This window comes from Tachyglossus aculeatus, chromosome 26, assembly GCF_015852505.1.
Source record: "Tachyglossus aculeatus isolate mTacAcu1 chromosome 26, mTacAcu1.pri, whole genome shotgun sequence".
Classification (NCBI taxonomy): Eukaryota; Metazoa; Chordata; class Mammalia; order Monotremata; family Tachyglossidae; genus Tachyglossus; species Tachyglossus aculeatus.
In genome coordinates this window covers 4,718,273-4,734,638 of record NC_052091.1, presented here as the reverse complement: position 1 = coordinate 4,734,638, position 16,366 = coordinate 4,718,273, and the positions used below count along the sequence as shown (strand labels likewise).

General features: G+C 48.8%; 1 protein-coding gene across 1 annotated transcript; it reads right to left on the bottom strand.

Moving 5' to 3' along the window:
* Positions 1-5,608: 5,608 nt before the first annotated feature.
* LOC119946049 (sphingolipid delta(4)-desaturase/C4-monooxygenase DES2-like) lies at positions 5,609-13,363 on the bottom strand. The gene is made up of 3 exons (XM_038767420.1): positions 13,252-13,363; positions 8,078-8,829; positions 5,609-6,013 (listed from the first exon to the last, which is right to left on the bottom strand). The coding sequence occupies exons 1-3, from the start codon at positions 13,331-13,333 to the stop codon at positions 5,813-5,815; spliced, it is 1,035 nt and encodes a 344-aa protein (XP_038623348.1). The 5' UTR covers positions 13,334-13,363; the 3' UTR covers positions 5,609-5,812.
* Between the last annotated feature and the right edge of the window lie 3,003 nt (positions 13,364-16,366).

Sequence of the window (16,366 nt, the reverse complement as noted above, 5' to 3'; positions counted from 1 at the left end):
TATGAAGCGTATTGATTGAGCGCTTACAGTGTGCGGAGCACTGGACTGAGCGCTTGGGAAGTACAATCCATCAAGCGTATTGATTGATTTTGTCCCTATCTATTCTATTTATTTTATTTTGTTAGTATGTTTGGTTTTGTTCCCCCTTTTAGACTGTGAGCCCACTGTTGGGTAGGGACTGTCTGTATAGGTCGCCAGTTTGTACTTCCCAAGCGCTTAGTCCAGTGCTCTGCACATCGTAAGCGCTCAGTAAATATGATTTATGATTTATGATATATGAAGCGTATTGATTGAGCGCTTACAGTGTGCAGAGCACTGGACTAAGCGCTTGGGAAGTGCAATCCATCAAGCGTATTGATTGAGCGCTTACTGGGTGCGGAGCACTGGACTGAGCGCTTGGGAAGTACAATCAATCAAGCGTATTGATTGGGCACTTACTGTGTGCAGAGCACTGGACTGAGCGCTTGGGAAGTACAATCAATCAAGCATATTTATTGAGCGCTTACTGTGTGCAGAGCACTGGACTAAGCGCTTGGGAAGTGCAATCAATCAAGCGTATTGATTGAGCGCTTACTGGGTGCAGAGCACTGGACTAAGCGCTTGGGAAGTCCAAGTTGGCAACATAGAGAGACAGTCCCTACCCAACGGCGGGCTCACAGTCTAGAAGGGGGAGACGGACAACAAAACAAAACATATTCACAAAATCAATCAATCAATCGTATTTATTGAGCGCTGACTGTGTGCAGAGCACTGGACTAAGCGCTTGGGAAGTCCAAGTTGGCAACATCTAGAGACGGTCCCTACCCAACAGCGGGCTCACAGTCTAGAAGGGGGAGACAGACAACAAAACAAAACATATTCACAAAATCAATCAATCATATTTATTGAGCGCTTACTGTGTACAGAGCACTGTACTAAGCGCTTGGGAAGTCCAAGTTGGCAACATATAGGGACGGTCCCTACCCAACAGCGGGCTCACAGTCTAGAAGGGGGAGACAGAACTAAACCAACCATACTAACAAAATAAAACAAATAGAATAAGATATGCCCGCCGGCCACTGCTTGGACGTCGTTCATTCATTCAATCATATTTATTGCGCGCTTACGGTGTGCAGAGCACTGGACTAAGCGCTTGTGAAGTCCATAAATAAATACTCCCTCCGAGAGAATATTTATAATATTTGTAATATTATAATATAGAATAAATATTCCCTCCGAGGCCTGCTCTGAGGTGGAGCCGCCATGGGTTGAAGACGGTGTCCGCCGGCTACTGCTTGGATGTCGTTCATTCATTCATTCATTCAATCATATTCATTGAGCGCTAACTGTGTGCAGAGCACTGGACTAAGCGCTTGGGAAGTCCAAGTTGGCAACATAGAGAGACGGTCCCTACCCAACAGCGGGCTCACAGTCTAGAAGGGGGAAACAAAGAACAAAACCAAACATATTAACAGAATAAAATAATTACAATAAATATGTACAAATAAAATAAATTTTATTTATTAAAGGCCTCCAAGGCCTGCTCTGAGGTGGACCTGCCGTGGGTTGAAGACGGTGCCCGCCGGCTACTGCTTGGACGTCATTCAGACATTCAAGAGGCAGGGCTCAGCGGCAAGAGCCCGGGCTTGGGAGCCAGAGGGCGTGGATTCGAATAATAATAATAATATTGCACATAGTAAGCGCTTAACAAATACCATCATTATAATAATAATAATAGCATATATTATATATAATTATATAATATGTAAGAATTATTAATTATAATAACATATATAATTATATCATATAATGAAGACTGTGAGTCCCACGTGGGACAACCTGATCACCTTATATCCCCCCCAGCGCTTAGAACAGTGCTTCGCACAGAGTAAGTGCTTAACAAGTACCATCATTATTATTATTTATTTCCCCCTTTTAGACTGTGAGCCCACTGTTGGGTAGGGACTGTCTCTATATGTTGCCAATTTGTACTTCCCAAGCGCTTAGTACAGTGCTCTGCACACAGTAAGCGCTCCATAAATACGACTGATGATGATGATTTATTAAGTACTTACTGGGCACAGAGCAGTGTACTAAGCTCTTGGGAGAGGACACCAATAAACTGACACATTCCCTGCCCACGTCCTTCCCCTGGCCTGGAATGCCCTCCCTCCACACATCAATCAATCAATCGTATTTATTGAGCGCTTACTCTGTGCAGAACACTGTACTAAGCATTTGGGAAGTCCAAGTTGGCAACATATAGAGACGGTCCCTACCCACCAGTGGGCTCACAACATCCACAACATCCTCTCTTCCTCCCTTCAAAGCCCTACTGAGAGCTCACCTCCTCCAGGAGGCCTTCCCAGACTGAGCCCCCTTTTTCCTCTCCTCTTCCCCATCCCCCCGCCCTACCTCCTTCCCCTCCCCACAGCACTTGTATATATTTGTACAGATTTATTACACTATTTATTTTACTTGTACATATTTACTATTCTATTTATTTTGTTAACGATGTGCCTATAGCTATAATTCAATTGGTTCTGCCGATTTTGACACCTGTCTACATGTTTTGTTGTCTGTCTCCCCCTTCTAGACTGGGAGCCCGTTGTTGGGTAGGGACCGTCTCTATGTGTTCCCAACCTGGACTTCCCAAGCGCTTAGTCCAGTGCTAGGCACACAGTAAGCACTTAATAAATACGATTGAATGAATGAATGAATATTTATTTATTTTATTTTGTTAATATGTTTTGTTGTCTGTCTCCCCCTTCTAGACCGTGAGCCCGCTGTCGGGTAGGGACTGTCTCTATATGTTGCCAACTTGCACTTCCCAAGTGCTTAGTACAGTGCCCTGCACACAGTAAGAGCTCAATAAATACGATTGAATGAATGAATGAATATTTATTTATTTTATTTGTACATATTTATTCTATTTATTTTATTTTGTTAATATGTTTTGTTTTGTTGTCTGTCTCCCCCTTCTAGACTGTGAGCCCGCTGTTGGGTAGGGACCGTCTCTACATGTTGCCAACTCGTACTTCCCAAGTGCTTAGTCCAGTGTTCTGCGCACAGTAAGTGCTCAATAAATACGATTGAATGGATGAATGAATATTTATTTATTTATTTTATTTGTACATATTTATTCCATTTATTTTATTTTGTTAATATGTTTGGTTTTGTTGTCTGTCTCCCCCTTCTAGACTGTGAGCCCGCTGTCGGGTAGGGACAGTCTCTAGATGTTGCCAACTTGGACTTCCCAAGCGCTTAGTCCAGTGCTCTGCACACGGTAAGCGCTCAATAAATACGATTGAATGAATGAATGAATGAACCGTGTCCCTGGGAATGGAGTGACTTTGGTTATCAGGGAGCAGTGGGAGACTGCTAACCCACATTCACGAGAGGGAGTGGGTGGGAATTTGGGCAGCTCAGAGGAGGGTGTGATGGCAGGACTGAGCCCCCTTCCTTCCTCTCCCCTGCCTTACCTCCTTCCCCTCCCCACAGCACCTGGATATATGCTTGTACAGATTTATTACTCTATTTATTTTACCTGTACATATTTACTATTCTATTTATTTTACTTTGTTAATATGTTTTGTTTTCTTGTCTGTCTCCCCCTTCTAGACTGTGAGCCCGCTGTTGGGTAGGGACCGTCTCTAGATGTTGCCAACTTGTACTTCCCAAACGCTTAGTCCAGTGCTCTGCACACAGTAAGCGCTCAATAAATACTATTGAATGAATGAATGAATGAATGAATTACCCCCAGAATAAATATTTATTTTATTTTGTTAACATATTTTGTTTTGTTGTCCATCTCCCCATTCTAGACTGTGAGCCCACTGTTGGGTAGGGACCGTCTCTATATATTGCCAACTCGTACTTCCCAAGCGCTTAGTCCAGTGCTCTGCACACAGTAAGCACTCAATAAACACGATTGAATGAATGAATGAATGAATTACCCCCAGAATAAATATTTATTTTATTTTGTTAATATGTTTTGTTGTCCGTCTCCTCATTCTAGACTGTGAGCCCACTGTCAGGTAGGGACCGTCTCTATATGTTGCCAACTCGTACTTTCCAAGCGCTTAGTCCAGTGCTCTGCACACAGTAAGAGCTCAATAAATACAATTGAATGAATGAATGAATTACCCCCAGAATAAATATTTATTTTATTTTGTTAATATGTTTTGTTTTGTTGTCTGTCTCCTCCTTCTAGACTGTGAGGCCGCTGTTGGGTAGGGACTGTCTCTATACGTTGCCAACTTGGACTTCCCAAGTGCTTAGTACAATGCTCTGCACACAGTAAACGCTCAATAAATACGATTGAATGAATGAATGAATGAATTACCCCCAGAATAAACATTTATTTTATTTTGTTAATATGTTTTGTTTTGTTGTCTGTCTCCCCCTTCTAGACTGTAAGCCCGCTGTTGGGTAGGGACCGTCTCTATATGTTTCCAAATTGTACTTCCCAAGCGCTTAGTCCAGTGCTCTGCACACAGTAAGCGCTCAATAAATACGATTGAATGAATGAATGAATGAATGAATTACCCCCAGAATAAATAAGGGGGAGGAGGAGGCCCTACCACAAACTCAGAGCCCCACTGGCCTCTCCTCTCCGGCCTTCCCTGCCCCACAGCCACCAGTCATTCATTCAATCGTATTTACTGAGCGCTTACTGTGTGCAGAGCACTGGACTAAGCGCTTGGGAAGTCCAAGTCGGCAATAGATAGAGACGGTCCCTACCCAACAGCGGGCTCACAGTCTAGAAGAGGGAGACAAACAGCAAAACAAAACAAGTGGACAGGTGTCAGAGACCACTCCCCTCCACGTTGCCCACGCACATAAACACAGGCGCACATACAAACAGTCACGAACGCCCTTCGGGGTGCCATAAATAGCTTTAATTTCTATTTGTTCTGAGGACTTGGCACGTGTCCACATGTTTTGTTTTGTTGTCTGTCTCCCCCTTTTAGACTGTGAGCCCGTTGTTGGGTAGGGACCATCTATCTATTGCCGATTTGTCCTTCCCAAGCGCTTAGTCCAGTGCTCTGCACACAGTAAGCGCTCAATAAATACGAATGAATGAATGAAACAGTCCTGGAAGATGCTCCAACTCATTCCCTTAATAAGAATAATAATAAGCGCTTAGTACATTGAAGCAGCGTGGCTCAGCGGAAAGAGCCCGGGCTTGGGAGTCAGAGGTCGTGGGTTCTAATCCCGGCTCCGCCACCTGTCTGCTGCGTGACCTTGGGCGAGTCACTTCACTTCTCTGAGCTTCAGTTCCCCCATCTGTAAAACGGGGATTAAGATTGTGAGCCCCCCGTGGGACAGCCTGATCACCTTGTAGCCTCCCCAGCGCTTAGAACGGTGCTTGGCACATAGTAAGCGCTTAATAAATGATGATGATGGCATCATCATTATTATTCTTATTATTCTCTGAGCCTCAGCTGTAAAATAGGGAGGGACTGTAAGCCCAGTTCCCTCATCTGTCAAATGGGGATGAAGACTGGCCCCCGTGGGACAACCTGATCACCTTGGATGCCCCCAGTTTTTAGAACAGTGCCCGGCATATAATAAGCGCTTACCAAATGCCGCCCTTATTATTATTACATTAAGAAGCACTCGGTCCGGCGCTCTGCACGCAGTAAGCGCTCAATGAATACGATTGATTGTATTCCCAGTCCTTCATCCTCTGGTTCAAGTCGGACAGCCTTCCGGGACGCCCTTCTTCCTCTTCCTCGGCCGAAGTCCAGCGAGGAGACCCAGGTCCCCTCCATCCCAGCCCCCTGGCTTGGGGGAGAGGGACCCCGGGCGAGTGGGGCCTGGTGTCCGCTCAGCCGTCCGTCCCCTCGCCCGGGTGGACGGGGGGAGAATCCCGGGTCTCCGGGGGTGGCGGCGGCCTGGTCAGGGGGTATTCGCGGACCACCCGGGAGAACAGCCCCAGCGATGGGCAGAACAGAAAGTCCCAGAGCACCCGGCACCAGGACATGTGATGCGGAAGCGGGTCGTAGTACTCGGCGGCGATCTTCCTCACCTGTGGGCGAGGGGTCAGGGGTCAGGGGTCAGGGGTCAGGATCCGGACAGCCCAGCTCCCCTCCTAGGGCCCTCCCCAGCCCTGGTGGGGACGGAGATGATAGACAAGAGCGCAGTGGAAAGATCCCGGGCTTTGGAGTCAGAGGTCATGGGTTCAAATCCCGGCTCCGCCAACTGCCAGCTGCATGACTGGCAGCTGTGTGTACTTCCCAAGCGCTTAGGACTGTGAGCCCACTGTTGGGTAGGGACTGTCTCTATATGTTGCCAACTTGTACTTCCCAAGCGCTTAGTCCAGTGCTCTGCACACAGTAAGCGCTCAATAAATATGATTGATTGATTGATTAGTACAGTGCTCTGCACGCAGTAAGTGCTCAATAAATACGACTGAATGAATGAATGCACAGGGAGATGAGCAGCGTGGCTCAGTGGAAAGAGCCCGGGCTTTGGAGTCAGAGGTCATGGGTTCGAATCCCTGCTCTACCAATTGTCAGCTGGGTGACCAATGAGGGGGGTGTCCAAAAGGGGGCTGACCAAAAGGGGGCGTGTCTAATAAGGGGTTCTGACCAATAGGGGGCGTGTCCTGTCGGGGGGCGTGTCCAATGGGGGCCTGAACAATAGGGGGCGTGTCCTGTCGGGGGCGTGTCCAAAAGGGGGCCTGACCAATAGGGGCCTGACCAATGGGGGGGCGTGTCCAATAGGGGGCCTGACCAATAGGGGCCTGACCAATGGGGGGCGTGTCCAATAGGGGGCCTGTCCAATAGGGCCGTGTCCTGTCGGGGGCATGTCCAGTGGGGGGCCTGACCAATAGGAGGCGTGTCCTGTCTGAGGCGTGACCAATAAGGGGTCTGACCAATGGGGGGGGTGTCCAATAGGGTCCTGACCAATAGGGGCATGTCCTGTCATGGGCGTATCCAATAAGGGGCCTGATCAATGGGGAGGAGTGGTGTCCAAAAGGGGCCTGACCCAAAGGGGGCGTGTCCTGTCGGAAGCGTGTCCAATAAGGGGCCTGACCAATGGGGGGCGTGTCCAACGGGGGGCCTGACCAATAAGGGCATGTCCCATCGGGGGCGTGTCCAATAGGGGGCCTGACCAATAGGGGCGTGTCCCGTCGGAGGCGTGTCCAATAAAGGGCCTGACCAATGAGGGGGGTGTCCAATAGGGGACCTGACCAATAGGGGGCGTGTCCTGTCGGGGGCGTGTCCAATAAGGGGTCTGACCAATGGGAGGGGTGTCCAAAAGTGGCCTGACCAATAGGGGACGTGTCCAATAGGGGCCCTGGCCAATAGGGGCGTGTCCAATGGGGGCCTGAACAACAGGGGGCGTATCCTGTCGGGGGCGTGTCCAAAAGGGGGCCTGACCAATGGGGGGGGTGTCGAAAAGGGGCCTGACCAATAGGGGCATGTCCTGTCGTGGGCGTGTCCAATAAGGGGCCTGATCAATTGGGAGGAGTGGTGTCCAAAAGGGACCTGACCAATAGGGGGCGTGTCCTGTCGGAGGCGTGTCCAGTAAGGGGCCTGACCAATAGGGGACGTGTCCAATAGGGGCCCTGGCCAATAGGGGCGTGTCCTGTCTGGGGGAAGCAGCGTGGCTCAGTGGAAAAGAGCCCGGGCTTTGGAGTCAGGGGTCATGGGTTCGAATCCCGACTCCGCCCCATGTCTGCTGTGTGACCTTAGGCAAGTCACTTCACTTCTCTGAGCCTCAGTTACCTCCTCTGGAAAATGGGGATAAGACTGTGAGCCCTACGTGGGACGACTCAATCACCTTGTATCCCCCCCCAGTGCTTAGAACAGTGCTCTGCACATAGTAAGCGCTTAACAAATGCCATTATTATTATTGCACATAGTAAGCGCTTAACAAATGCCATTATTATTATTATTATTATTATTATTATTATTATTATTATTAATAGGGGCCTGTCCAATGGGGAGGCGTGTCCTGTGGGGGGGCCCTGACCAATAGGGGCGTGTCCAACGGGGGGGGCCCTGACCAATTGGGGGCGTGTCCAATAGGGGCCTGACCAATGGGGGCGTGTCCCGTGGGGGTCCTGACCAATGGGGGGTCTCACCAGGGGCAGGCGACTCCCGGGCACGCTGGGGAAGTCGTGGTGCTCCACGTGGTAGCCCACGTTGAAGGTGAAGCAGTTGAGGACGCCGTAGTAGGAGTAGGTGTCCCCGGCGCCGGGGCCCAGGACGAAGGCGTAGTGCTCGGACACGAAGTGGCCGGTGAAGGGGTGCAGCCCCATGGCCAGCAGCGAGCCCCCGAGTAGGTAGATGAGCGGCCTGGGGCCCCAGGCGGCCCAGAGCGCGGCGTCGCAGCCCAGCTGCAGGGCCCCGTTGAGGGCCTCCAGGCGGCTCAGGGGCAGCGGCCGCACGCAGAGGGGCCGCAGCGCGTAGAAGAGCGGCTGCAGCGCCAGCCAGACCAGCTTGCCGGCCGGCCGGCAGAAGAGCCGGGCCTCCAGCGCCGTGGGCACGTCCACGTCCAGCCCCAGCCCGCCCAGGTAGCGGTGGTGGGCCACGTGGTACTTCTTGAAGGACGAGGCGTAGGGCACGCCCAGGGGCAGGTTGGCGAACAGGGCCAGCAGCCGGTTCCGGCCCGGGGCCCCGTTGCCGAAGGCCACGTTGTGGGTGATGTCGTGGATGGCCAGGGTCAGCGAGTGGTTCACGGGGCCCCCGACGGCGTAGGCCCAGAAGAAGACCCACTTCCAGCGGGCCTCCCGGACCAGATAGCAGCCCAGGAGCTGGGCCAGGACCAGGGCCGTCACCACCCACTTCAGAACGGGGTCCGGACCCATCAGCTGCTTGATCTCCGGGTGCTTGGCTGAGGGAGGGACGGGGGCCTCGTCAGCCAGCTCGGCCTTTATTTCTACATAGTTACTTATCCTACTTCTTAGTTTGTTCTCTGTCTCCCCCTTCTAGACTGGGAGCCCGCTGTTGGGTAGGGACCGTCTTTAGATGTTGCTGACTTGGACTTCCCAAGCAATTAGTCCAGTGCTCTGCCCACAGTAAGCGCTCAATCTATCCATCGTATTTATTGAGCACTTACTGTGTGCAAAGCACTGTACTAAGCGCTTGGGAAGTACAAGTCGGCAACATATAGAGACAGTCCCTACCCAACAGTGGGCTCACAGTCTAAAAGGGGGAGACAGAGAACCAAACCAAACATACTAACAAAATAAAATAGAATAGATATGTACAAGTAAAATAAATAAATAAATAGAGTAATAAATATGCACGGGCACATATACACATATACAGGTGCTGTGGGGAAGGGAAGGAGGTAAGATGAGGGGGATGGAGAGGGGGACGAGGGGGAGAGGAAGGAAGGGGCTCAGTTTGGGAAGGCCTCCTGGAGGAGGTGAGCTCTCAGTAGGGCCTTGAAGGGAGGAAGAGAGCTAGCTTGGCGGATGGGCAGAGGGAGGGCATTCCAGGCCCAGGGGAGGACGTGGGCTGGGGGTTGACGGCGGGACGGGCGAGAATGAGGCCTAACGGTGAGGAGATTAGCGGCGGAGGAGCGGAGGGTGCGGGCTGGGCTGGAGAAGGAGAGAAGGGAGGTGAGGTAGGAGGGGGCGAGGGGATGGACAGCCTGGAAGCCCAGGGTGAGGAGTTTCTGCCTGATGCGCAGATTCATTGGTAGCCACTGGAGATTTTTGAGGAGGGGAGTAACATGCCCAGATTGATTGATTGTTGGGTAGGGACCGTCTCTCTATGCTGCCGGCTTGGACTTCCCAAGCACTTAGTACAGTGCTTTGCCCACAGTAAGCGCTCAATAAATATGACTGATTGATTGCTTGATTGTTGGGTAGGGACCATTTCTATATGTTGCCAACTTGGACCTCCCAAGCGCTTAGTCCAGTGCTCTGCCCACAGTAAGCACTCAATAAATACGATTGATTGATTGATTGAATGAATGAATGAAAATTTTATTTTGTTAATATGTTTTGTTTTGTTCTCTGCCTCCCCTTTCTAGACTGTGAGCCCACTGTTGGGTAGGGACCGTCTCTACATGTTGCCAACTTGGACTTCCCAAGCGCTCTGCACGCAGTAAGTGCTCAATAAATACGACTGAATGAATGAATCACTGTAACATATTGTACGTATTTACTATTACTATTCTATTTATTTTGTGAATGATGTGCATTTAGCTTTAACTCTATTTGTTCCGATGACTTGACACCGGTCCACATGTTTTGTTTTGTTGTCTGTCTCCCCCTTCTAGACTGTGAGCCCACTGTTGGGTGGGGACCGTCTCTACATGTTCCCAACTTGGACTTCCCAAGCGCTCTGCACACAGTAAGCGCTCAATAAATACGATTGAATGAATGAATGCCCTCGGTGACACACACCCACACCCATCCCCCCCGCTTCCCTCCACCCTTGGCTCCATTCTCCACATGCCCTCCGCTCTACCCTGCATCCGTCCCGCTGCAGGGCCCTCTCGGCGACCCCGGAGAATCCATTCATTCATTCAATCGCATTTACTGAGCGCCTACTGTGTGCAGGGCACTGGACCAAGCGCTTGGGAAGGACAGGTTGGCAACATAGAGAGCCGGTCCCTACCCAACAAAGGGCACACACCCTCCCCAGGATGGGCATCCGCCCCGACAATCTGCTTTCTCCTCCGATAAGGGGTAGGGGGGCCCCTCCTTTCCTATTATTCATTCTTTTAGACTGTGAGCCCCTTTTAGACTGTGAGCCCACTGTTGGGTAGGGACTGTCTCTATGTGATGCCAATTTGTACTTCCCAAGCGCTTAGTACAGTGCTCTGCACATAGTAAGCGCTCAATAAATACGATTGATTGATTGATTGATTGATTCATTCGTTCAATCTGCGTTCTCCTCCGATAAGGGGTGGGCCCCCCCTTTCCTATTATTCATTCATTCATTCAATCTGCGTTCTCCTTCGATAAGGGGTGGAGGCACCCCCTTCTTTTCTATTATTCATTCATTCATTCATTTAATCTGCTTTCTCCGATAAAGGGTGGGGGCCCCTCCTTTCCTATTATTCATTCATTCAATCCGCGTTCTCCTCCTATAAGTAATGCCATTAACATTACTTGTTAAGTGCTCATTCTACGCAGGCACTGTACTAAGGTGCTGCAGTTGACAACTGGGAACTGGCAGCTGCCAAGAGCTGGGATCGGAGGAGGAATTGGGGACAGCTGACAGCTGATCACCTCGTAACCTCCCCAGCGCTTAGAACAGTGCTTTGCACGCAGTAAGTGCTTAATAAATGCCATTATTATTACTTGTTAAATGCTCATTCTCCGCAGGCACCATACTAAGGTGTTGCAATAGACAACTGGCAGCTGCCAGCTGCCAAGAGCTGGGATCGGAGGAGGAATTGGGGACAGCTGACAGTTGATCACCTCGTCATCATCATCATCAATCGTATTTACTGAGCGCTTACTCTGTGCAGAGCACTGTACTAAGCGCTTGGGAAGTACAAGTTGGCAACAACTAGAGACAGTCCCTACCCAACAGTGGGCTCACAGTCTAAAAGGGGGAAACAGAGAACAAATCCAAACATACTAACAAAGTAAAATAAATAAAATAGATATGTACAAGTAAAATAGAGTAACAAATAAATAGAGCAACAATCGTAACCTCGTAACCTGACAGCTGATCACCTCGTAACCTCCCCAGCGCTTAGAACAGTGCTTTGCACGTAGTAAGTGCTTAATAAATGCCATTATCATTACTTAAGTGCTCATTCTCCGCAGGCACTGTACTAAGGTGTTGCAATTGACAACTGGCAGCTGCCAAGAGCTGGGATCGGAGGAGGAATTGGGGACAGCTGACAGTTGATCACCGCGTAACCTCCCCAGCGCTTAGAACAGTGCTTTGCACATAGTAAGTGCTTAATAAATGCCATTATCATTACTTAAGTGCTCATTCTCCGCAGGCACTGTACTAAGGTGTTGCAATTGACAACTGGCAGCTGCCAAGAGCTGGGATCGGAGGAGGAATTGGGGACAGCCGACAGTTGATCACCTCGTAACCTCCCCAGCGCTTAGAACAGTGCTTTGCAAGTAGTAAGTGCTTAATAAATGCCATTATTATTATTTGTTAAGTGCTTATTCTACGCAGGCACCGGACTAAGGTGTTGCAATTGACAACTGGCAGCTGCTAAGCTGCCAAGAGCTGGGATCGGAGGAGGAATTGGGGATAGCTGACAGTTGATCACCTCGTAACCTCCCCAGCGCTTAGAACATTGCTTTGCACATAGTAAGTGCTTAATAAATGCCATTATTATTATTTGTTAAGCAATTTTTCTACGCAGGCACTGTACTAAGGTGTTGCAATTGACAACTGGCTGCTGCCAGCTGCCGGGAGCTGGGATCGGAGGAGGAATTGGGGACAGCCGACAGTTGATCTCCTCGTAACCTCCCCAGCGCTTAGAACAGTGCTTTGCACATAGTGAGTAACCTCCCCAGCGCTTAGAACAGTGCTTTGCACATAGTAAGTGCTTAACAAATGCCATCATTATTATTTGTTTTACGCAGGCACCGGGACGAAGGTGTTGCAATTGACAGCTGGCAGCTGGCAGCTGCCAAGAGCTGGGATCGGAGGAGGAACTGGGGACAGCCGACAGTTGATCACCGCGTAACCTCCCCAGCGCTTAGAACAGTGCTTTGCACATAGTGAGTGCTTAATAAATGCCATTATCATTACTTGTTAAGTGCTCATTCTACGCAGGCACCGTACTAAGGTGCTGCAATTGACAACTGGCAGCTGCCAGCTGGCAAGAGCTCACCTCGTAACCTCCCCAGCGCTTAGAACAGTGCTTTGCACGTAGTAAGTGCATAATAAATGCCATTATCACTACTTGTTAAGTGCTTATTCTCCACAGGCACCGTACTAAGGAACAGTGCTGGGCGTATGTGCTTTGCACATAGTAAGTGCTTAATAAATGCCATTATCATTACTTCTTAAGTGCTCATTCTCCGCAGGCACCGTACTAAGCTGTTGCAGTTGACAACTGGCAGCTGCCAGCTGCCAAGAGCTCATCTCGTAGCCTCCCCAGCGCTTAGAACAGTGCTTTGCACATAGTAAGTGCTTAACACATGCCATTATTATTATTTGTTTTACGCAGGCACCGGACGAAGGTGTTGCAATTGACAACTGGCAGCTGGCAGCTGCCAAGAGCTGGGATCGGGGGAGGAATTGGGGGCAGCCCAACCAGTCCCCGTTCCCCAAGAAGACCCCCCACTTGTCCCCATCACGACCCCCCGCTTCTCACCGAGGATCTCCCGGCGCCGGGCATTGTGCTGCTGGTCGGTGGTGACCCGCTGGAAGTCCTCCCGGGTCACCCGGTTCCCCATGGCGAGGCCGGAGGGTCCCAGGGGTCCGGGGTGGGGATTTGGGGAGGGTCCGGGGGTCCCAGGGAGGCCTCCTCCGGCCACAGTCCGGGCCCTCGCTGCTCCCCTCCTTCTTCTAAGCTCCGGCCGGCCCCGCCTCCCTTGGGCCGGACACCTGGGGCCCCAAGGGCCCGAGGGGTTGGGCTTCACAGGGCGGAGTTCCCCTTCCCCAAACCAGCTCCCATCCCCATCATCATCATCATCAATCGTATTTATTGAGCGCTTACTATGTGCAGAGCACTGTACTAAGCGCTTGGGATGTACAAATTGGCAACACATAGAGACAGTCCCTACCCACCAGTGGGCCCACAGTCTAAAAGGGGGAGACGGAGAACAAAACCAAACATACCAACAAAATAAAATAAATAGGATAGATATGCACAAGTAAAATAAATAAATAATAATAATCATCATCAATCGTATTTATTGAGCGCTTACTGTGTGCAGAGCACTGGACTAAGCGCCTGGGAAGTACAGATTGGCAACATCTAGAGACAGGCCCTACCCACCAGTGGGCTCACAGTCTAAAAGGGGGAGACGGAGAACAAAACCAAACATACCAACAAAATAAAATAAATAGGATATGTACAAGTAAAATAAATAAATAAATAAATAATAATCATCATCATCAATCGTATTTATTGAGCGCTTACTGTGTGCAGAGCACTGGACTAAGCGCTTGGGAAGTACAAATTGGCAACATCTAGAGACAGTCCCTACCCACCAGTGGGCCCACAGTCTAAAAGGGGGAGACGGAGAACAAAACCAAACATACCAACAAAATAAAATAAATAGGATATGTACAAGTAAAATAAATAAATAAATAAATAATAATCATCATCATCAATCGTATTTATTGAGCGCTTACTGTGTGCAGAGCACTGGACTAAGCGCTTGGGAAGTACAAATTGGCAACATCTAGAGACAGTCCCTACCCACCAGTGGGCCCACAGTCTAAAAGGGGGAGACGGAGAACAAAACCAAACATACCAACAAAATAAAATAAATAGGATATGTACAAGTAAAATAAATAAATAAATAAATAATAATCATCATCATCAATCGTATTTATTGAGCGCTTACTGTGTGCAGAGCACTGGACTAAGCGCTTGGGAAGTACAAATTGGCAACATCTAGAGACAGTCCCTACCCACCAGTGGGCCCACAGTCTAAAAGGGGGAGACGGAGAACAAAACCAAACATACCAACAAAATAAAATAAATAGGATAGATATGTACAAGCAAAATAAATAAATAAATAATAATAATCATCGATCGTATTTATTGAGTGCTTACTGTGTGCAGAGCACTGGACTAAGCGCCTGGGAAGTACAAATTGGCAACATCTAGAGACAGGCCCTACCCACCGGTGGGCTCACAGTCTAAAAGGGGGAGACGGAGAACAAAACCAAACCTACTAACAAAATAAGAGCATCATCATCAATCGTATTTATTGAGCACTTACTATGTGCAGAGCACTGGAGTAAGCGCTGGGGAAGTACAAATTGGCAACACATAGAGACAGTCCCTACCCAACAGTGGGCTCACAGTCTAAAAAGGATAAATAGATAAAATAGATAAAAAGATAAAAGATAAATAGAATAGATATGTACAAGTTAAATAATTAAATAAATAGAGTAATAAATATGTACAAACATATATACAGGCGCTGTGGGGAAGGGAATGAGGTAAGATGGGGGGATGGAGAGGGGGACGAGGGGGAGAGGAATCAATCAATCAATCAATCGTATTTATTGAGCGCTTACTATGTGCAGAGGATCCCTTCAACCACCCAGGCGTCTTTACTGAGCGCACTAATCACCATGATTCATTCATTCAATCGTCTTTATGGAGCGCTGACTGTGTGCAGAGCACTGGACTAAGCGCCTGGGAAGTCCAAGTTGGAAGCATCTAGAGACGGGCCCTACCCAACAACGAGCTCACGGTCTTAGAGGGGGAGACAGACATTAATACAAGTGGATAAAACAATAAATTACAGATAGATACATAGGTGCTGTGGGGAGTCATTCATTCAGTCGTATTTATTGAGCGCTTACTGTGTGCAGGGCACCGGACTAAGCGCTTGGGAAGTACAAGTTGGAAACATAGAGAGACGGTCCCTTTTCATCCCCGTTTTCCAGACGAGGGAACTATGATGGCTTACTATGTGCCAAGCACTGTTCTAAGCGCCGGGGAACATACCAGGTGAGCCGGTTGTCCCACCTCATCCCCATTTGACAGATGAGGTCACTGAGGCCCAGAGAAGTGAAGCGACTTGCCCAAGGTCACACAGCTGACAATTGGCGAAGCTGGGATTTGAACCCATGACCTCTGACTCCCAAGTCTGTGCTCTTTCCCTCATCCCCCTCTCCATCCCCCCATCCCCCCAGCACCTGCATATATGTATATATGTTTGTACATATTTATTACTCTATTTATTTATCTTACTCGTAGAACAACCTGATCACCTTGTAAATTTCCCAGCACTTAGTACAGTGCTTTGCACAGAGTAAGCGCTTAATAAATGCCATCATTAGTATTATTATTATATCTATTCTATTTATTTTATTTTGTTAGTATGTTTGGGTTTGTTCTCTGTCTCCCCCTTCTAGACTGTAAGCGCTTAATAAATGCCATTATTATTATTATTATTATTATACCTATTCTATTTATTTTATTTTGTTAGTATGTTTGGTTTTGTTCTCTGTCTTCCCCCTTCTAGACTGTGAGCCCGCTGTTGGGTAGGGACTGTCTCTATGTGTTGCCGACTTGTACTTCCCAAGCGCTTAGTACAGTGCTCTGCACACAGTAAGCGCTCATGTTTGTACATATTTATTACTCTATTTATTTATCTTACTCGTAGGACAACCTGATCACCTTGTAAATTTCCCAGCGCTTAGTACAGTGCTTTGCACAGAGTAAGCGCTTAATAAATGCCATCATTAGTATTATTATTATTATATCTATTCTATTTATTCTATTTTGTTAGTATGTTTGG

Bases quoted from the DNA above. Each gene is read 5' to 3' on its own strand.
- LOC119946049 (XM_038767420.1), bottom strand. From the start codon at position 13,333: ATGGGGAACCGGGTGACCCGGGAGGACTTCCAGCGGGTCACCACCGAC. The intron at 8,830-13,251 runs GTGAGAAGCGGG...TCCCTCCCTCAG, and splicing joins CCGGCGCCGGGAGATCCTCG to CCAAGCACCCGGAGATCAAG. The intron at 6,014-8,077 runs GTGAGACCCCCC...CCTCGCCCACAG, and splicing joins CCGGGAGTCGCCTGCCCCTG to GTGAGGAAGATCGCCGCCGA.